General features: G+C 39.3%; 2 protein-coding genes across 5 annotated transcripts in view; one reads left to right on the forward strand and one right to left on the reverse strand.

Moving 5' to 3' along the window:
- TGFBRAP1 (transforming growth factor beta receptor associated protein 1) overlaps positions 1–12,758 on the forward strand; it is a 34,802-nt gene extending 22,044 nt beyond the window's left edge. For all 4 annotated transcript variants that reach the window (XM_055703273.1, XM_055703274.1, XM_014284669.3 and 1 more), the window contains exons 6-12: positions 3,386–3,727; positions 5,082–5,139; positions 5,922–6,065; positions 7,100–7,246; positions 8,777–8,936; positions 10,523–10,956; positions 11,870–12,758. In XM_055703273.1, the coding sequence (XP_055559248.1) occupies positions 3,386–3,727; positions 5,082–5,139; positions 5,922–6,065; positions 7,100–7,246; positions 8,777–8,936; positions 10,523–10,956; positions 11,870–12,058 (1,474 nt within the window). In that variant the 3' untranslated portion in view covers positions 12,059–12,758. The remainder of the gene's footprint in view (positions 1–3,385; positions 3,728–5,081; positions 5,140–5,921; positions 6,066–7,099; positions 7,247–8,776; positions 8,937–10,522; positions 10,957–11,869) is intronic.
- A 3,911-nt stretch (positions 12,759–16,669) lies between these two features.
- GPR45 (G protein-coupled receptor 45) lies at positions 16,670–21,029 on the reverse strand. Its single transcript, XM_055703281.1, is given in 3 exon segments — positions 16,670–18,922; positions 18,925–19,137; positions 19,140–21,029. Coding segments are annotated over 3 exon segments (627 nt in total). The 5' UTR covers positions 19,363–21,029; the 3' UTR covers positions 16,670–18,731.
- Positions 21,030–21,279: the final 250 nt, after the last annotated feature.

Genomic DNA, 21,279 nt, shown 5'->3' on the forward strand with positions numbered 1-21,279 from the left:
CCAGTGTGTTTGGTTATGTCCTTTCACTGGTTAGATATTGCTTACAATCTGGCGTGTCAGATTCTGGAACTTGTCTAAACTTTGTTGTTCTCTAACAAATCAAAATGTTAACTCTTTTCATAGTGTTGTCTCACCTGGGAAAGGCTATATACAGACTTATAGCTAAAGTCTCTCCTACGCTGGAAAAGTTAAAAACTTGCTGGTACTTTACACCTGGAGACATAAGAAGTAGGACTTAGTATGAGATTTGCATCTTAAATGTGCTTCAATATAAGCTTCGATTACAACCATGGGATCTAGGCAAAACAGCTAAATCATGTAGGCTGCTTTGACATCTCTGACATCCATCAATTTAAGGGTCTGAATTTAGACTTAAATTTCCTGAAAACTTGTAGATTCTGCGTGTTGCATTGTTTGTGTATGTGAAGCCCCAAAAGACCTAATGCAGAATTAATGTTAAGAGACAATTTCATTTTGATTGACAGCTTGACTTGTCTTAAGGGCCTGTTTTCTGATTTGTGATAAGTTGTTAGCTATATTTTGCTAAACCTGAGGTATTAGAAGGTGAAGACTCAAATGTTTGTTTTTCAAGAGAGATGACATTTTTTGTAGCTGCTCCTAAACTGTTTCCTCCAAATGTGGTGGAAGGAGCCACAAAACATCCACAGATCCCAGAAGCCGTAAGCCTTGAGATGAATGTTAACTATTCATGCAGGTGGGATCATTGTTACAGTGTTTGGTATTTTTCTGAAGGAGTTTATGCTGGGTGATACTGTGCTTTTAAGGAGGCTTGCTTGATTGCTTATTACCATTGCCTGTGGGAAGAGCAAAGCTGTACAACATAAGCTTGAGTCAGACCTGCTGAGAAAACAACAGGTGATTCACAGCCCCAGGTTTGGGCTAGCCTGAGTTGGAAGTTGGCTTTGATTCTTCTTTTGGAAACAGATAGTCATTAAGGCCAAAATCTGTGAAGTTCAGAGTTGAAGCAGTTTACTACTTCCTTACCTAGGAAAAGTTGGATGGTAAGTTGAAAGGATGTAGAAACTACTGTAGCAGTTGGAAGATGTTTTAAAACTTACTAAAATGGGCATGTTAAACATGGCGGTTTTAACTTCTTCATCTGTCTCCACAGTCATAGTCTCCATCTCAAACTTAAGCCATGCCCAAATACTTGACAGCATAGTCAGCAAGGGAGCCAGTGTTTGTACTTGAATTTCTGCAGATTTATCAAGATGCCTTGCTTCTGCACTAATTTTGAGTAGCCTGTTAATGTTATTCAAGTTATGAGTTAGCTGTTGTTCTAAAGAAATCAGTGAAGAACACTGGAGAGGAAAAAATAATCTCTTCTTTCTTTAAATGGGATTAACTTTCTAGTGTAATACACCTTTGTAAAGTATTTTATCTCGTCATCCTCCGGTCTTAAACTTTCATGAGTAGTTGGACTAGCCAAAGCTGCAGTTAGAGTACTGTAACAAATTCATACTGAAAGCCCAAATGCTCGTGGAACCATTAGGTCACACCACTGACAGAATTTGCTGCTACTTGGTTATTCTGCCTCTTAAAAGAAGTCCTCGTCTATTTGTGAGTTTCACCATAATGTAATCTAAAGAATTTCAAAACCAAGTGTCAAGCCTGAAAAGAGGGATTAAAAGGAAATTTCAACTGCAGAAGTCTGCGAAGTAGACGTGAACACTTGACTCTTGGTTAGAGGCTGACTTTTCTAGCATAGAGGTTTTAGGCAGTAGGAGGTCTGTACATGAATTGGAAAAACGTGCTATTCAAACCGCTTTGCATAGGAAGGCTTCCCATGTTCAGATTTTTATCTGTTGTGGTCCTCTATTGTTCATGTTCCTGTTCCCATGCCTTGCAGTCTGTAGGTTCTAGGACAAGATACTTGCTGCTTTTAAATTTGTTGTTGCTGCTCTCTCCCAGAATTTCATTCTTCTGGTATGGTTTTTTGTAGCCAAAGGACAATACTTATTTAAAAAAAAAAAAGTTCTAGATAGGTGTTGCCATAGTAATGCTTCCTGCTAGTTCATATTTCCTGGATGGTTTTGGAACTGGCATGCCCCACTGCTTTAGTTACTTTACAGCAATAGGGAAAGAATGAGCCTGCTTGTGAGCATCTTTCACTCTTTATTGCCTACAGAAATCTGCTGTTCTATCTAATTCCATGGTTTCTTGTTTCTTTTTGGAATTCTTTCTAATCAAGATTGTGAAGAGAAAGTCTTTTTGAGGTTGCTGATCACTGAACAGATAATTATTTTTTAGAAGTTTAATTTGCCACAAAATAGTAACTAACCAGGGTTTCTTTTAGAGAACTGTCAGTTTATTTTTATTTTTGTCAGCAACAATATCCTGCGTTTCAGGGATGCTCATCTTTAAAGATGAATGCTGCATAACGACTTTGATGGTGAATTGAAATAGAAGTCCTTATTTCTTGCTGTTCTTCTAAAGCAAGGCCTGGGAAGAAGAATCGTTCTAGCTGTGAAAACTAGGGAGCTGTTTGCTATGTATGAAAAAATTCTTGTTTTATTCTTTTGTTACAACAAGCATTCTTCATATGCTTGAGGAATTTCCTCAATCTAGGATGAAAGAAAAATGTTTTGTGTAGCATATCTATGTTACAACTTGCTCCTGAATAAAGTATAGATGCCCTTCACGTGTAAAGTGGAAAAGTCACTCCATAACACCATACATAGATGTACACCCAAGACCTATGCCTGTACAATAGACTACTATTTATTTGTTAGATGGATGCATGATCAGTATCCATGGTTCCTTTTCAGAACCTCCTTAAGAAGTGAGCCGAAGGAGGAATGTGGTGCATTTCGGGGTTGGAGAAAATGTTCTCGTCATCCAACCACGTGTTCTGAAATCTTTAGTTTTCTACAGGAAGTTGCTCTTTTCTGCAGAATTACACTTGCACAGTCTTTGTGGCTTGCTTGAAAGGATTCCCACTCTCTTTGGGGTTTTTTTTGCCTCCATCAGAAGACTAGCTCCCATATTGTATGGATGACGCCCAGGACAGTTCTGGGAACTGCACTAAGGCTATTCAGCTGATTTTTGTATATGCCACAGAACAGGTGTGGGATGTCAAAAGCAAATGGCTGGCTAGTCTCTGAATTCTTGATGTTTTCAGTGTCTAGAGGAAGAAAAAGAATGGTAAATAAGTATGGATAGAATTAGCAAAAAAATAAGTCCAAAAATTTGTTCTGAATATATTTTCTCTGGCATAGAAGGCAATAACTTTCAGAAACTGACAACCTGTTGGTGTCCTAACTCAAAGCATATGTGAGCACACATTCCCAGTATGTTATTTTTTTGTGCCTATGTATACTTTTTCTTTCTTTTTGCCTCATCTAGTTTGACACTGTAATTGCAGAAGCGGCCAGCTTGATGTCCGGGAGCTGATCTCTCTCTACCCCTTCCTGTTGCCTACTTCCTCTTCATTTATACGGTCTCATCCCCCTCTGCATGAGTATGCGGACCTAAACCAGCTGACCCAAGGGGACCAGGAGAAGATGACAAAATGCAAACGATTCCTCATGAGTTACTTGAATGAAGTCCGTAGCACTGAGGTTGCAAATGGCTACAAGGAAGATATTGACACAGCTTTACTCAAACTATATGCGGAGGCAAATCATGAAAGCCTGCTGGATCTGCTAGTTTCGGAGAACTTCTGTCTTTTAACAGATAGTGCTGCCTGGCTGGAAAAACACAAAAAGTGAGTGGATTTTTTGAGTATTGCACCTTTGTGACCAGAGGCAAAATTGTCTTAAATGCCATTGGCTTCTAGAGCAACGTGTTCATATCCTTGCAGTTTCTGTGTTTTCAGGTCCAAAAAACAGTTTGGTCTGACTTGTTGGCATTTAACAATGGTGAAAAGGTATTAATTGACAGTCTGAGGTAAAGGAAATGCATTCTGTCTTATGCTGGTATATACAGAGTTTTCGCTGAAAGTTTCTGTGTCCAACACACAAATAAGGGATTGGTACAAATTGGGGCGGGGGGGAGGAGAGGGACATGGAAAATGATTTGTTCATCCTTGTGACAACGTGACAGTTGAATGGATGCAGTAGTAGTACTCAGAATGAAAAGGTGCCTTAAAGCATGCACTACCTTAGGTAGAAGCTATTAACCAGCTAATGGCTTTAAAACTGTAGTTGCTTATTCGGGGAAAGGGATCTTACTTTTGAATTGCATACTTTCTTTCTGTGCTCCCACTGATTCACCAAAAGGAGGTTGCTTAAGGTGACTGCAAATTACTTCAGATTGGAAGTGCCAGCAGGTGGAGAATTGACTGTCATAAAGCAGGGAACACTAGATAGTAAATGTGTAAAACACAAACTCCAGTTGCCATCATCATCAAGTCTTTGATTTAATTTCTTTTAATCTTTAAACTGTGTGATGCAGTATAGCAACTACAGTAGTAAGGTAGAATCTTTTAATTGTGGTTAAATTTAAGGTAATTTCATTTATTTCAGTTGCATTGTTAAATTCTCTTGGTAACTATGGTTTGCATGGCAAACTTTTTGCAAATGTGAATAGTAGAACATTGTTCCATGAGAGCGGTCATCACAGAACTTTCGCTGTATTTTTGTTACAGTACACAAAAAGCCTCTGTAACGGCACTGTACAAAGCCCATCCTTGCCTGACTTGATTTCACGCTGCAGTAAAGAAAAAAAATGTTTCTTGTAGTAAAACAGAGTTTTAAATAAAAGCATCATAAAGATTAGATTTAATGATACCTGATAAACTGTTGGAGGAATATTTATTATTTGGAGCTGTGTGTTATGTCTGTATATAAAATTCAAAGAATGGCATAGGAATCATCTCTAATTTGACACATGCTTTGCTTAAGTTGGAGCTACAAACTGCCTTAGAGAAACAGACACATTTCTAGGACAGAACTTCTCTCCTTTTATTCTGAAAAAGAGCCTACAAACACTTGTTCAAGTGCAGACATGGCCGTGTACATATTGTGTAAGCAATTACTTATTATATTCTGTGCTACTCAAACCATAATAAAATTAGTAGGAAAGATCTAGTGATTTTAATATTTTCTCTTTTTATGCAGGTATTTTGCTCTTGGTCTCCTGTATCACTACAACGGTCAGGATACTGCAGCACTTCAGGTTAGAATAAAGCTTTTAGTGTCGTCTGTAAACCATTCCAAAATACCAGTTTACCTCCCAGATGAAAATCCGAGATGCTAATTTATGTTTGAAAAGTAGTGATGTGTATATATGAGAAGCTTATGCTAAGACTTCCTGGAATAAATTAGTATGCTAGATGTGGAAAAACCTGAAGAGCTTACTGAAGATGACAGCTATTTAGATGCTTGCATGCTATTGTAAAGCAAAACTGTGTATACCGGAACAGGTGTTTGTCCTCTTTTAAAAGATGGACAGGAGGACTAAAATCAAGAGAGCACTTTAAAAGGTGTTTGAGGGACTTCAGGAACATATCCAGTGCCACTTAGTCTGTATATACACAGCAAAGCAGTATTGTAATCTGATGGCAGACACTGTCAGCAACTGAGAGCTTATTTCCTGATGTGATGATGGACAGTGAAAACTTTCTGTAAGATCTGTGGGTTTCAGCTGGGCTAGTGATCCCTTTGGGGACACTTTGGTGTACCTCTTCCTGAAGTATTCGGCCAATTACTCTCAGAATGAGAACTCACATGATACGGAGGTCTGAATTAATTGAATATGGCATGTGCAAGAGAAGCTCGAGAAGGCATAAATTTAGTGACCAGTGAGGTCCCTTGCAACTGCTGTTCTTAGGAGCTCTGTCTATTTCCACAAGTACCAATAGCTAATACTAAGTCTTATAGTAGCGCACATAAATTTTGAGTTGGAAGAGCTAGAACATGTTTTAAGCACTTTCATCTGTGTGTGTGTTTTTGTTGCAGTTATGGGTGAAAATAGTTGATGGGGACATTCAAGATTCTACACGGTCAGATCTCTATGAATATATAGTAGACTTCCTTACATTCTGCTCAGACCAAGATCTTGTGTGGAAATACTCTGAATGGGTTTTACAAAAAAACGAAGAGGTTTGTGTTTGGGGTGCTTTTCACAGAACATCAGTATTTCCCTGCAGTGTTGTTTGGGTGTTCATTAACATTGTTCCATCTTGATAGTTAATTGGACCGTTTTTGCAGAACATTTAATGCCAGTTAAATAGTGATCAACAGAAGAAAACCTCCAGGTTTCTCAATTCTTTTAAATCCCTCTATTAACAAGTGCTCATGATGGCTGCCTCTCTTCTGAAAACAAGTTTAGATCATTCTGTGCGATGAAAGATACAACATGTCTTCTGGTTTTCTTCATATTAAGCAAGATAATTTTCAGATTTAAAAAAAAAAAATTAAAGATCACCTAACAGGTTAACTGTTGCTGCTGTGTCTTTTTTAAAAGGATTCCATGGATGGGTGATAACTATGTACACTATGATGTGGAATAAATTGCCTTCATTCAAGACAAAATCTCATTGCTACAAGAATTAACTTAATCCACCAAAATTTAAAAAATTATTTTGTAACATCCATTAGTATGGTGTTCTGTTAAACAGGATGCCTGACACTGTATCAGACAGTCTGTGCTGTTGGAACTTGTCACTGCCTAATTTGTATTAATTTAAAGCTCATTTGTTACATGCAGTGACAGATTCCTAAACTTTTGGTTGGTCATTATAGAAGTCTTTTGCTCTGTGTATGTAATCATATTTGTTAAGGCTGTAAACATTCTGGTCTCTAACATGCTTTCTTGCTGCAAAGGCTGAAGTCTCCTGAGCTGCTGCTATGCAGATCTGTTCAATAGTTTTTGTGGCTGGCAAAGGTTGTGCCCAACGCAAGGTTTATAGGCTGGATAATGTATAGACTACAAATTGAGGTAATGGAGAAAGGAGTGAGTGAGGTCACAATAATCACCACATAGTAATCTTGGTGGTATTGAGCAGGGGGTCGTGGTGTTTATCTTCCTGAATAATGTACAAACTAATCTGATAGTGCTGTTCAATAAGTGTGTAAAATAAAAAGGTAATAAAATGGTTGCCACTAAATTCCTAAATGCAATTAACTCTTTCTAGGTTGGCATACAGATTTTCACTAAAAGGCCTGTGGAAGAACAAGAGAAAAACAACATTAATCCAGATGATATCATCAGTTGCCTTAACAAATATCCTAAAGCACGTGTTAAATATCTAGAACATCTAGTATTGGAAAGAAAAATAGAGGTGAGTCCTATGAGAATATTAAAAATAAGCATAGAATTCAGAACGCAGACTGATGCACAGCTCTGAGAAAAGCCAGTCCAGAAGAAATAAGTGTAATTTGAAGGCTTTCAGATGTACTTAGAGTAGGGTAGGAGTGGTTTTAAAATTAAAGTAGAAGATGAGGAGCAGATACCTGCATGATTTTTAACTTTTCAACTCTTGGGATGGCAAGGCAATTACTTCCCCTCAAAAGTTTTTTTTACATCTGATTACTTCATACTTTTCTGTTTCACTGATGAGGATCAAACCTCCATCTGGTAAGTTTATAGAAAAATGGTTGAGCAACTGCTAATCCTATTGCACTATGGCAGCAATATACAAAAGTTCCTAATTCAGTATTTTACAAGTAGATATGTTTCATTCTGTCCTCCTGGAGAGATTTGAGCAATGAATGGTAGAATGCACCTCTCACTCTAGAATTCCAAACCACTCTAGATGTTGAATGTTCAAAAGACGTGTTCACAAGTCATAAGCGACAGTCTGTTCTACCCTTGGGGTTTTAAGCACAATACAGAAGCAGCCAAACATATGGTACTTGGATATGAGACATTTTAAGTATAGGAGCACACAAGCACTTCAACTTGTAAATAAAGCAAGGAAATGAACATTGAAAGAACTCTGCAGAACTGATGACCAGTTCGCTAACCTACATTCTTCAAACACACAAGCTAGATCTGTGGTTTCCCTCTGCTGCTATTGCAAATATGTCAAGGTATGATACCATGACAGATGAAAGTACTAGTTTTTGATGCCATGAATATTTTCAAACAAACTTTTTGAGTTAAACATAGTGCCTAGTAGAATATTTGTAACAAAAATAATCTGCTCTGCCTCCTAGTAGGCTGGATTATAAATTGATTTGGATTTTAGAAAGTACTGGTTTATTGTGAATGCTTTAGTTAGAATGTTTCAAACAGTCAAATCAGCTTGTTTTGATGATTATTGGGTAGTGGATAATACACAGCCACTGAGCCTTCATAGTGCTTGTCTGCCTCTGGTGGCTTTCTTAAATTTTATTGCAGAAATAAAAACATACCTGGGTATGAGGAAGGATGTATTAGATCTAAGTTACTCATTTTACAAGGGAAACAAAAGGAGAAGACAGTAAAGACATACTTGTACTCAGAGGAGAGAGGTCTGCTTTACTACATTGACTTGCATTAGGTGAACTTTTGAAAGGAAATCTTTGCACAAGAAAATATATTTATAGAGCTTTTTTATTCCTAAACCGCTCTTCACTTTAAATAAGTTTTGTTCCATATCATTTTTTAAATATCTGTATTAATGAAATGGAGAATCACATACTATAGGTATATTTTGTAAAGCTGGTCTGAATAAGTTGTCTATCAGTATGAACAAAAGACTTTCTGATTATTTTGAATTAAATTAATTAAAACACAATTCTGTGTAATCCTGTAAATATCACTGTTATTGGTAGGGAGAATCAGTTGTTTTTGTAAACTGAGCTAACATTGTTCTTTTCATCTGTAGAAAGAAAAGTACCATACTCATCTAGCTGTCTTGTACCTGGAGGCAATACTTCAGCTAAAATCTGTGACCACAGATAATTGTACAGAAACAACTGAACTGCTGTTTAAACTACGCAGCCTTCTTCAGAAATCCGATCTTTATAGAATTCACTTTATTTTGGGTAAGATGCATGTTGTCTGTTATAAATGCTGTATGTCAGTGTCAGCAGGAAGCAAAATAAAGCCCTCATAAGGATAGAAAACTAAAGAATCTGAGGTTTCTAGGTATATTTGGTTGATAGGCTTACCATCTATATTTCTAACAGATGCAAGTTAATTTAGCAAGCTTATCTGTTAGTACTGTCTTTGATCTCCCATAGCTTGTGAGGTACAACAGTATGCTTGCCACTACACCGCAGACAGAATACCGTAAGTAGCTAGAAAAAATATCTTCCTACAATTATCTTGTTAATTTATAGTCAGCTTTTAATGATGAGCATGTAACTTGTGAAAACTTTTTGCAAATGGAAGATTTGCAAGTTTAATTGTTAAGCCGTCTGTTTCTAAGTGAACTGAAGTGAAACTTTGGGGAATCTGATTGCCAAGGACTTGTTTGTTGTCCATAATCCACTCTTACCCCAAAAGGTGGGGCTCATGCTAAACAAAAATATGAGCATTTGTTTGAGTGAAGAGTGCAACATGTGTCTTACTGTTGGTATAAGGCAAGCAACAGTTGAGCTAATCTTTTTTCCTTGGCCAGTGCTTATAATAGCTAATTTTTAATATTTCATCCACTGGAACAGTGGGTGAAATGGAAATGACTTCTTGTTGTACTGAAAGATATGAAATGTTTTTCTGATATTCAGTGGAAGAATCCAGTGGATGTGGAAATTAAAAGTTGGTAAATCATTTTAGTTGCTACTCAGCTATTTTTATGTCCCTTGCCTTTTCAGTCAGCAAAATGTGATAAGACACATAAAGTACAAGTCACAGTCATTGAAACTCTTGCTCTTTCTCATCTTTTAATTTTTAGCCAAATTTTTAAGGGCAAGAATTACAAGACGGATTATTCTCTTGAATCCATGTACTCCAAAACACAAGATTTCTTATATGACAATGTATATCTTATGTGAAGGTGCTAGTGTGTTCCTCCTTGATAACCAAAATATTTTGGGAGGAAAACATTGTATTTTCATCCTTTTACAGAGGCCTATGCCAAATCGTTATCACCTTTACAATAAATAGAGGATTTATTACTTTATCTTGAAATGCCAGATGAACTTGCCTTTCCTCCTGCCTGTTGCTGACAGTTAAAACTGTCAGACTGGATTAAGGGTTTGTAGTGCCCTTTTGTTAAAGGGAAGTACTGTTTGATCTTTATTGTCTTTTATGGACATTAAACTGTTCTGTAATTTTCTACAGTATTGGAGAAGCAGAGGTTAAAATAGTGCGGCTTCATCTTACGGTTTATCATACATGGTAGCACAGAAATGTGTGAGACTGACATGCTGGAATTTAAAAATGTCAGTGGTGCTTGTTTTATCACTGTTACTGAGTAATTTGTTTTTTTCATATTTTGTGATGCTTTTTGTTAGAGATGTGTTTCCATATATCTGGGCATTCTTGTACTTACAAACATCTGTGCCCTTCATAGCTGCCAGCAATAATAGCAGGAGTTGAGTTCTGTGGGCTTGATTGCATTGACGCTGGGAGAGGGAGTAGTTGTCTTCTGTACTGAGCAAATATTGCCTTGTTTCTTGTTTAACAGACAAAATCCAGGGCACAGACCTTCATATGGAAAGTGCAATTCTATATGGAAAACTAGAAGAGCATGAGAAGGCTTTGCATATCCTTGTCCATGAGTTAAAGGACTTCCATGCTGCTGAGGAATACTGTATGTGGAACTCTGAGAACAGAGGCATGCAGTACAGACAGAGGCTCTTCCATATGCTGCTGTCAGTGTATCTAAGTCCAGGCACTTCGGATTGTGCGCTAGTCATGGCTGCTGTGGATCTCTTGAATAACCACGCAGCTGAATTTGATGCAGCTCTAGTCTTGCAGATGGTGCCTGATAGCTGGTCAGTGCAGCTTCTCTCCCCGTTCCTGTCTGGAGCAGTGAGGCAAAGCATTCATACAAAAAGAATGACTCAGACTGCACTTGGGCTAGCACAAGCTGAAAATTTAATCTACAAATACGAGAAGGTAGGTTGTTGGTTGGTTTTTGAGTCTGGTTTTTTTGTTTGTTTGTTTTTGTTTTTTAAACAGAGGCACTTTGAAGCTTTGCAATTAAGTCCTTTGATGTCTAATAATCAGAAGAAGTTTGAAGAACTAGGACAAAGTTGTCTTCATGTCCTTGGCAATTTTACTTGCTCTATTTATTAGGGTTTTGCCATGACTACTAGACTCAAACTTAATTTTATGCTTTCTCTGGGAAACAAAAAGCAAGGGGGGGGGGGTGCTTGAAATAGGAACAATTTTGGTGAACTTCTGGGCTGAATGAAAGTGAATCTGGGATTTACAGATTAACAAAGTTATTGCAGAAACTTTACAAAATGTGAGTTAGCATTTTTTCACTAGGATTGAGACCTGTCAGAATTTGCAAAAAAGTTTACCCCTCACTTAGTGTTGAAGCTTCTTGGTAGCTTTTGTTAGAGGTAAATTCAGTTGTGAAGCTTTCTTCTATTCCTAGCTAGAACTCTGTTGCTTAAAGCTCCTGGCATACCCTTGAATCCATTTAGTTTTAACAATGGTATATCCAGCAGAATCTCTGAGGAATAAAAATCCATCAGTGCTGTTTGCTGTGGTGTTGTCCTGTGACCTTGTTTAGCAAGCTGCATCAGGTTTTCAGTTGCATTAAATGTGTGAGTGCTTTATTTTATTAAACAAGTGGGGGAAAAAAAGGTGTGGAGCGGGGAAGCAGTACCTAAGACGAAGCATGAAGATGAACGAGTATGAATATGGAAATTGAATTCAAGTTAAATTGTTCAAGCTGTCTTTTCTTCTACCTCTATTATTGACCAGGTTTGTCCATTTGGTACAGCTGAAATTATATGCCTTGTAATTTCCATTCCTTTCTTGCTGGATTCATGTTTGGATGTTTTTTCCTTCTCTTTAGGTTAAACAAAAAGGAACCCCAATTCTTCTTTCAGACAAAAAGATCTGTCAGGTGTGCCAAAATCCTTTCTGTGAGCCTGTATTTATAAGATACCCAAATGGAGGTTTGGTCCACACACACTGTGCTGCGAATAGACATCTGAATTCAAACATGACTCAACACTCTTCCAGCTCCGGCAATCAGACTTGAAATATGTTCTGGTCCCACAGGTTCACATGACTTTATATATACCCCATTGAAAGTGGGCTGGAAAAAAGAACGAAGTGCAGCTACTTTAGGTATAAATCAAGATGAACGGCTAGTCCTTGGGTTAATGGGAAGACTTCCAAGTAAATATGAAATATTGCCACTTATCTTTTTTGATTTCTAATGAATGTAGATAGAAAAGAAAATTCACTACCAGAAACTGAGAGGTGCAAATACAGGCTCTTCTGTACATAGTAAGAAACAGTTAGAAAACAGGCCTTTTCTTCACAGTAAGGATGAATGTTACAGAGACAAGGCAAACAGTTATTTTAAGAAATGTCACTTTGCACTGATTGTGGTGTTGATAAATTTGTAGAGGTGGAGATGGCATCCATTGGAGTTGGAATTCTTGGAACATTACATAACAAGACTGGCATCATGCAGCTTACTATCAAGACAAAAATGTGTGTTGGTTATGTTTGCTGCAGCATGTTCTCTTTTGGGCTGGATTCACTTCCCCAGGATCATGTTATGGACTTGATTTTTGCTCTACAAATTGTTGATGCACTTTTTAGTACTTCTACCTGCCCCCCACCCTGCCAACATATAGAATCTAAGTATAAGCACTGGTCTGTTGGGTTTCTGCTCCTACAGTTAACTGTAATAAACTGAGTGGAAACTGATCGCCTCAGTTACACAGTTGTACTTGGAAGAAAAAAAACAAAGTCAGATTGTCTGGTCAGACTGTAGTCATTTTTATATGGGGGAAGAGACTTTAATATCGATTTATTTATTAATATGCAAATATACTGTACATACAGTTGAATAAATTGATCTTCTATCATTCTAGAGTTTCTTTGGAGGATAAAGAGGTAGCTGATACATAAGTGTGCAGGTTATGTGCTAAATGTTTGCTATAACATAACCTGGGCAGATTGGAACACCACAAAGTTTTAGTATATGTGAATGGCTGTGCAATCAAAATCACAGAAAGAAGGTATAATTGGGAAGAAATCTGCAAAGGTGCGCTACAGGGGTACTGAATTTGTTATATTCTACAAAACACTCTGTAAACTAATGTTTTTCAAACAGCACAAACCCTTCACTTAACTGCTCTGATAATTATTCACATTGCTATTTAACCATTTTAAAGCTGTCAGTTTAAAAGAAGCAGCTTCCCACAAAGAGGTTCAAAAATGACAACTTTAAATAGAAGTTAACTATTTCAAAGTCAAAGCAATTCTTTGAATTTTGTAAAGCTCTTAATAAATACCAAGCTTACTGACCTGCATGCAGTTGAGTTAGTACAGCTGCTCACTGTTCCAACATTCCAAATCAGAGTTAAGACTTTCAGCAGAATGGCATATCTGCATGGTATCTTCTAGATGCAGTCTAGAGAGATCTCCTGTTACGGAAAGTCTGGCTTATGAAAGAGCCTTGTGAGCATAGTGGTGTCTCCAGGAATGGTCAACCAGACTACATCCAGGGGGGAAAAAAAACCATCCAAAAAACCCATCCATTTGTTTGTCTTTGAATCTTTCTCTTTCCCGAGTTTGAAATTAGAAAAGTATAGCTGTTGTGATGGGTTTTAAAAAACAACTAACATCCAAGTAAGGAACTTTGTAGCGCTTTCTAAGATGTGAGCCACGTTTGGTAGAAGGCACCTTCAAAAAAGGCAAAAGTGGCGATTTCTGACTTAATTTTGGCATGAGTGATTCTCCTGTGGCACTGGTATGAGCACATTCTTCTGTATCTTGTATTCATTGTCTTCAGACATTGTGTACACAACTGGCAATGAATACATAGACAAATTTATAGTCTCCTGTCCTCAAAATACTTGCTGATAGAGGAAGTGATTTTACAAAGATCTGATAAGCCTTTTCTGTACAGCAGCATGCAATTCATAAGAAATACTTTCTTTTGGTGTAAGCGTCCTCAGTATGCTCTTTGTTCCTACGTAATAAGGAGGTAATAAAACAAAGACCACTCTCCATTATTAAGACTAATTCTAGCAACTAGGTAGTGATTAACTTAGTCTTGTCAACTAGTGTTGCAATGGAATAGAGGTCATATTGTTCCAGACCACAAGAAAAGTTCTTAGTTGTTACTGCATGAAAAGGTCTATCTGTAAAAGATTAAATAATTCTTTACTAATATTTGATATTTTTTTCAGATTTTTACCTTGGCTAAAATGCAGCAGTAATAACAATTGTACATACAGAACAAATACAGAAATTGGAATAATGCAAGTTAGCATATTTGCAGTCATAGATGACAAAAAGGGTGATGAATATTTTAAGTTGGAGGATCTAATTTTTTGAGCCCCCCAGAAGTGTGTACTGGGAAAATACTGACATTTGATTCATGCGTTTTTACCTGTTTCTTTGTTAAATTTTATACTAGAACTCATTTGGATGAATTCGTAGGGAAGTTCCATGGTAACAAAAAGAAAAAGCAAAAAAAAAACCTAATGTGAGACTGAGGTGTAGAGCAAGAGCTCAGCAGGGAGGTGGCAGGTGGGGGATGCTTTTGCAGTGTGCATACAGCATTTGAGCAGTTGGGATAATACTTGACCAGAGGAGATGACAGCCTGCATCAGTGGCGCGTGCGTGGTATCCTGTACTTCATCACCAGGAAATTTATGAAAGGTCTGCATTCAAATTCCCTTAGGCAGGACAACTGCAGCACCCCCTGGGTAAGAGAACTGCGCACTGGAGAACCTGAGTTCCTTCCTCTTATTTTGGCACTGTCAGTTTGCTAATTCTTGTTTTACGTACCTGAAGTCCCAGGACAGCATTGTTGCTGTGGTAAGTTCTTCTGGTATGGCTGCAGCAGCAAGGAGGGAATTAATGTTAATCTGATTATTAATTGCTGACTGGATACAGGAAGGGAGAGGGGCAGGAAAGAGGAATATTTTTTTGACCATACTAGTAGTTCAGAAACTGAACAGGTTCTGGGAGTTTAAGCTTGATGCAATCTTTTTCTCTCCAGTTAGGGAATGTGGTTTCTTAGACCTGCCCTTGGAGAGAGGAGATTCTGTCAGAATAATTCTTTTATTCAACCCTGCTAAATTATTTGTTTGTCTCTTTTTATTTTTCCAGTGAGTCTTCTCCAACTTTGTATGTGTGAAAACCAAAACAGCAGTGCAGATTGTTGGGGTTTTTTAATGTGAGAGTGTGACTGTGACTCAGGACATAATAAATGAGATTAGTTTCACACAAATACTTTTGCAGAGAGAGGCATATTTGCTTAACACGTATCTTCTAATTACAAAAATATTGCAACTCTGACTCCATTACAGTTGCTGATACATATAAAAAGCACCTGTTAAACCCTTTTCTGCTCTTTTATATCTCCACACTTCCTCACATGAAGATTTCCTGTGACATATGTATGTCATCATATGCAGTTTTACCCCTCTCTAAGTCAAAAAGAAGAAAAATACTAATGAGAAAAAATTGCCCGGACTGGAACTCTGCTCAAAATAAGATTAACGACTGTACATTTATGAGAATGAATTCAGTTAGATCTTCATTTCTGTGATTTAAAAGGATAAGTTATCACACTGATAGCATTACAAAAACACTATTGTCAAAGCCTGGAGAAAACAAGCCCTTGGTTTTTGTTACACAGAGCACAGCGCAGTGCTTGCAGACTGACTTCTTCAGGCAGCCCGTACTGGGGTGGCTCAGGTGTGCGTGGGAGGCCAGGTTACAATGAGAGCTTCTCTCTCGGTTCCCATCTCCAAAACATTTCCAACCTTTGTTGCCTGATTAACGTCACTCTTATACCACTTAATTAACATGTATGTAAATCTTTCGAGTTCTAGGTGGACTCAAGTGCATCTGTTCAATAAAATGTCACTTTGTGAAATGTCACCACATGAAACCCCTGATAATGTCAGCTGCGGAAATGTGGTGATAACAGTGGAGTATGTGGTGTTTTCCAAGACCTTGATCACATGTTTGAACACAGAAGCATTATCCTCACTCTGCTGAATCTTTATAACGAGGTCTGTTTGTTGTAGGACTCCTATCCTGAATGGCATTAAAAAAAATACAGTTGTATCAAGAAATAACTTCTTTATTTTATTAGTCTTCCCAATTTGCTGCAGTCTCCATTCAGCACAGCTGTTTTATTAACATCCTACTGTTTATGATAGGCAGCAACTAATAACGTTTTCATTGTGAGCTCTCCTCCTATTGCCTATATTTACTAATTAATTTTTCTTTTGCTGTACAACACTTTAGGGCTTATGCCTTGTGAACACTGATAATTAATTATGCTGCTACTTTTAAAGGGAAAAGAAGTTAATGGCATTCTGTAATGTCTGATTGATTATAAAACTGGAGTTCCCCTGGAGTAAATCTGTTCAGATGGAAATCTGTACCGTTAATGCTTTCTGACTTAATGGTTATATTGGTGAACATATACAGCAGTATGTGGAATGTACAAATGTATAAATATGTTGATTTTTAATAAAAAAACCTTTTAATTATGTTTGTCGTTCATTCCTAGATATATAAACTGGGATGTGAATGGGCAAGTGAAGGAGAAAAAGTCTTCAGCAGTAAATAGAGGATTCATCTGGGTGACTGACAGAGCTGATCAGATGAAAAGACTGAAATAAGAAAGTGCAGTGTTAATGGAGATAAACAGGAGTTCTTAAACCAGTGAATTTTACTTTGGGGAAGAAGTTTTTGCTTTGTTTTTACCTCTTCCTTGATTGAATCATGTTTTTTACAGATTTGGGTCAAAGCAGCTACTGCCATTACAGATTTGGAAGATTGTGATCTGCCTCTGCAGCTAAAGCAATCCCTTTCCTGATGAAAGCTGGAAGTTACATGGCAGGTCTGGGCAGTGACAGGTGTGTGGACATCCTGGAGCAATGCGAACAGAAGTACTAAAACGTTTCAAGGAGAAGACCTGGAAGCGGGACCAGGCTTGAGCTGGGAGCGTAGGCTGGTAGTTGAGAGCAGTGAAAGTGGATGCTGTTTGCAGAGGCCTCAGGGACCATGTAGAAAGTGAGCTTAATCTGCAGCTTCTCCACTGGGGCACTCTAGTAAAACCAAAAATTTAGAGAAAAGATGCGAGTGTTACCAAGGTTGGATGGTGTTTATTTTTATTACTAGAGATCCCTAATTCAACCTTAGGAGGACAAAAGCAAAGTTACTGCCAGAGCCTAGCCCGTGTCCCCAGGAAAGGAGGATTGTTATATCCCTGCAATGTAAAAATAAGCGTGGGGCTTATATACTCTACAGCAGGGAGCCAGCGTTCCTCATCATCCTCCTTGCTCAGGAGTCATGGCCCTGGCTCGGAGCAAGCTGCAGGGCCACAGGGCTAGGTGTCCTCCTCTTCCCACTTCCAGCAGCAAAGGCCAGGGCTACCACAGTGGCACTATAGGACCCGCTGATGAGAAAACACCAGGAAAGGGAGGGCGGTAAGGAGGCTGCGATAAACCAAGGAAACCTGTTATCTCCAGGGGCAGGCAGCAAGGGAGGAATGCAAAGGACCAGTGCGGAAAAGGGAGGAATGTGTGTTTAGGACATGCAAGTGTGACCTAATTCAGCTGGTCTCCAGCCCCCCTCTACATGTCTTTGGATCTCTTCTCCCTGAATCTTCCCTGCTCATGATATAGGGGAAATGCTGTACATGACCAAAACGTACTGAGGATGCTGGCTAGAAAGCGCAGGCAAGCAGTTGCCTTTGGGTAATGAGATTTAATGTCTTTCGGCCCTGGAAAACCATCACTGGAAGGAATTCAAGGAGAATGTGGCAGCAATTGGGCAGGGGAGAAGTGGTCACTGCTAGGTTTATGTATTGGCATGGGCCTGTGCATCATGAAGGGGTGGTATGTCCTTTGCCTGCTACATCCCTCTATTATTTTTTTTCTCTCACACGTAGCTTGTGGATGTGATGCTTATCCTGGCAAACTTATGAAATGGGCAGACCTCACTGAAAGTGTAGTTTAATTTTAGTATGAACTAATCTGTCACCTCAGTATTTTACTGCTCTTGTGCTAAAAATAACTTGGTTCTTTGCATATGCTGTTTAATCATCAGGACTTGCTGCTTGTTTGAAGTTTGTGCAAACAATATTTTCACCTGTTGTTTTGTTGCTGCATTCTTTAGCTGAAAGTATGTTTATATAAAGAAATAATACTATAAAGGCTACTGAGCAGTAGGCATGTGCCATTCAGTCAGCCTGGGTTTAATTGTGAGTGTGGTTGTGACAGTATTGCACTGTTGTTTCATTTGATGTCTCAAAACCAAATAACAAATGGGAACGTGTTCATTTTCCAGTTTGGTTTGTGCATTAAAAACTCAGGGGGTGATCAGAAGGAAAGATGCAGAAGCGTTTGTGCAGTTTGGCTGGTTCTGCCCTGATTTTCAGCTACTTCTCTGAAACCGCTGCTTGGATGGCTGAGTGGCTCTCATCAGAAGCATAGGTTGTATTATTTTTCCTCGTTCAGGCACTTTGGGGAGAATCCTGGCTGTCTTATGCCTAAGCTCAGCCATTTAAAGCATCTTGGTGCTCTGATAGTAGACGACAGGGTAAGCCTTCATCCAGGCAGCACAGGCGCTAACAATGGTCCAGGGATCTACTGGATGCCAAAGGTTGTGTGCTGCGTAGCTGGGGAGCTGGTAGGGTAAAAATCCAACAAGCAAAGTGGGAACTATAGTGAAGAGCTCTTGAAGTTCTGGTCTACATTAACTTGGCAAGGTTTCTACAGCCCCATCAGGTCAAGTTTGTTCCTTTGGCTGAAGCAAAGGCAGTGGACATGGTGGGTGCTCAGAATGCTCTTCCAGAGGGTGTTTGGGATGCAAAGGTTGGAGTGCAGCATGATGCTGAAAGGAATGAAAAATTTGCAACAAGCACCACTTTGTTAGCTCAGCCAGCAGGAAATACACCCTGGAGAACCCTGGTTTACATTTCCCCAACCATCCATCCAGTCGGCGGAGGAAAGGCAATGCAGAAAGCATTAAAAGAGAAAGCAGCTGTGACTTTGGCACGGTGGGATTTCAGCTAGTGTTGCCTCTAGACAGTGTTTAGAAAATGGTCCACACTAATCATCCAGATGGCACTCCTTCCAAGACAAATAATCAATAGAGCATAGCTGAGTTTTGGCAGAAATGTGCCCCAGAGGTCCAGTTCACTGCAACAACCGTAGCTGCAAGACAACATAGGGTCAAAGAGGCCGAGGTTGCCAACAGAAAGCTGATGGCTGAACACACAGCAGGTTTTCAGTAGGTAACGAGGCTGATAATAATAGCACCTAAAAATCCAATAACAGTCATGAACAACATTACCGTTGCCTGTAATTGCCAATAACCCCCTGAAGATACTGCCTTGTCGACATGGTACTCGCACTGAGTGGGACCTGACCATCGCAAAATCTTAAAATCCTGGAAAAATTTAGGCTCGCTGTGTTCTCCAGAGGCAGTGTTGTCCAAGCCCAACTCAAAGCAGGTTTCAGCCTGTGTCAGGTTAGTTGTCTTATTTTAGACCAATGCTGACAAGCTTGAAACCAGATTGGGAAGGGTCCAGATATCTTCTTGTCAGCTCTTTGCCACAGGAATGTATTGCATAAGCATCCACAAGAGTCTGTGGTGCATAAATGGCTAAAAGGTGCATCTAACTTGAAGGAATTGTTTGGGTTTTTTTTCCAGATATTACAGGAGGACTGACTAAACAGGGAAATCTAGAAAATAACAAGCTACTGATAACAGCTTCATGAGTGTCTGCTTGGTACTTCTTTGACCTGGAGCAGTATATTCAAATAAAATGTGAGTTCTTTGTACCTGGTTGAAAGTCACAGGCTGCATGCAAAGACAGTTCAATCCCTTTAGTCCCTGTAACATACAAGGTTACTCTGCGGTGTCATGCCAGAAAGCTGCCAGAGTTTGACAAAAGTACGTTTTTTTCTACTTGAACCACAAGCAGTAGAAGATGAGCAGGGAGGAGCACAGGGTGGATTTCTGTCCGCTTTCTTAAAAAATGTTATGCACTGGGGATTTATATTTGTAAAGTGGAAAGAAGGGTTTTGTGTCTGTACTTGTTTGATCCATCTTTAGGTTTTAACTCATCATATTTCAAAGCATCTCTGTGGCCTATTGTGACATGCTGATTTGTCAAGCAGGTTTAGTGATCCTCCTTCAAAAGCTTCCTGAAAGCTCTTGTTCTGGATAGCAGCCACTCAGTACATGCCCCTTAGATACTCCAGTCAGTGTGCCAGGAGTATTTCTGACAGCAGTTGCTCATTCTGTAGTGCTGAATGGCCACAGAAACGCGATGGTCAAACCAAAAAACTACAAACTAAAGAAATCTCAATCCCGAGGACAGAGGAAGTCTTTTGTTAAGCTGCTATTAATTATTGATACTTTGATACTCTGCACTTCGGTTTCCCTGTTTGCCTGATATCAGGTCACTTACAAGTGTGTGCAATGTTTTGTACAAATCATCACTTGTGCTGGTAACTTTCCTCTGCAGAAGGAAAAAATGGAGAGACTTTCTTGACTGAAGCCATGCCATGCCAGGATTCAAAAGCAGCCAAAAAGAAGGTCTGCCAGAGCTTTTTTTCAAAGCGAATACCCTGAAAAGCACCAAAAGGGCTCTGAATGCAAAAGCTGAGGTTCAGGAAATCACGAGCTAGAACAATTTTAAAATAGAAGCAGCTCATGAGTTTGGTAGAGAGAAAGTTTCAAAAGTTTGCAAGCAAATCCCTCACCTTGCATCTTATTAGGTCAGGTTTTCACTTCAAGTTAGGCTTCAGAACAGACTCCAGTGGCTTCCTTAACTGCAAAGCCCCCTCCACCCAGCCCCCTCTTGCTCCACTGGGGTAAGCCCCGCTGCTCCTGCTCTCAGGCTGCCAGTCTGTGCTGTACCCACCTGCTCCCACTGTCCCTGGCCAGCTTGCTCGCTTGCTTCCTTGCTTGGCTGCACCTTGTTCTCCAGGTGTCTTCCCTGGCTGAATTGCTGCAGCACGGGGGTGGGGGTGGGGGTGGGGTGGGGGGTGTGGGGAATGGGACACGACAAACCAGAAATAAACAGAGGTTCCTTGTTGCAGCACTCTCCAAACTATCAAGCTGCAACAAGATCTTTTTACCATCTCATACCAGCATACTCTTCATACAGTCCCTCTGCTGCCTTCTCCTCATCTCACCTCATCCAGGGCCCTCTCTTTCTTCTCTTGCTTCTTCCCCAGCTGCCCTCCCTTCACTGGC

This window comes from Falco cherrug, chromosome 2 (genome assembly GCF_023634085.1).
Source record: "Falco cherrug isolate bFalChe1 chromosome 2, bFalChe1.pri, whole genome shotgun sequence".
Lineage (NCBI taxonomy): Eukaryota > Metazoa > Chordata > Aves > Falconiformes > Falconidae > Falco > Falco cherrug.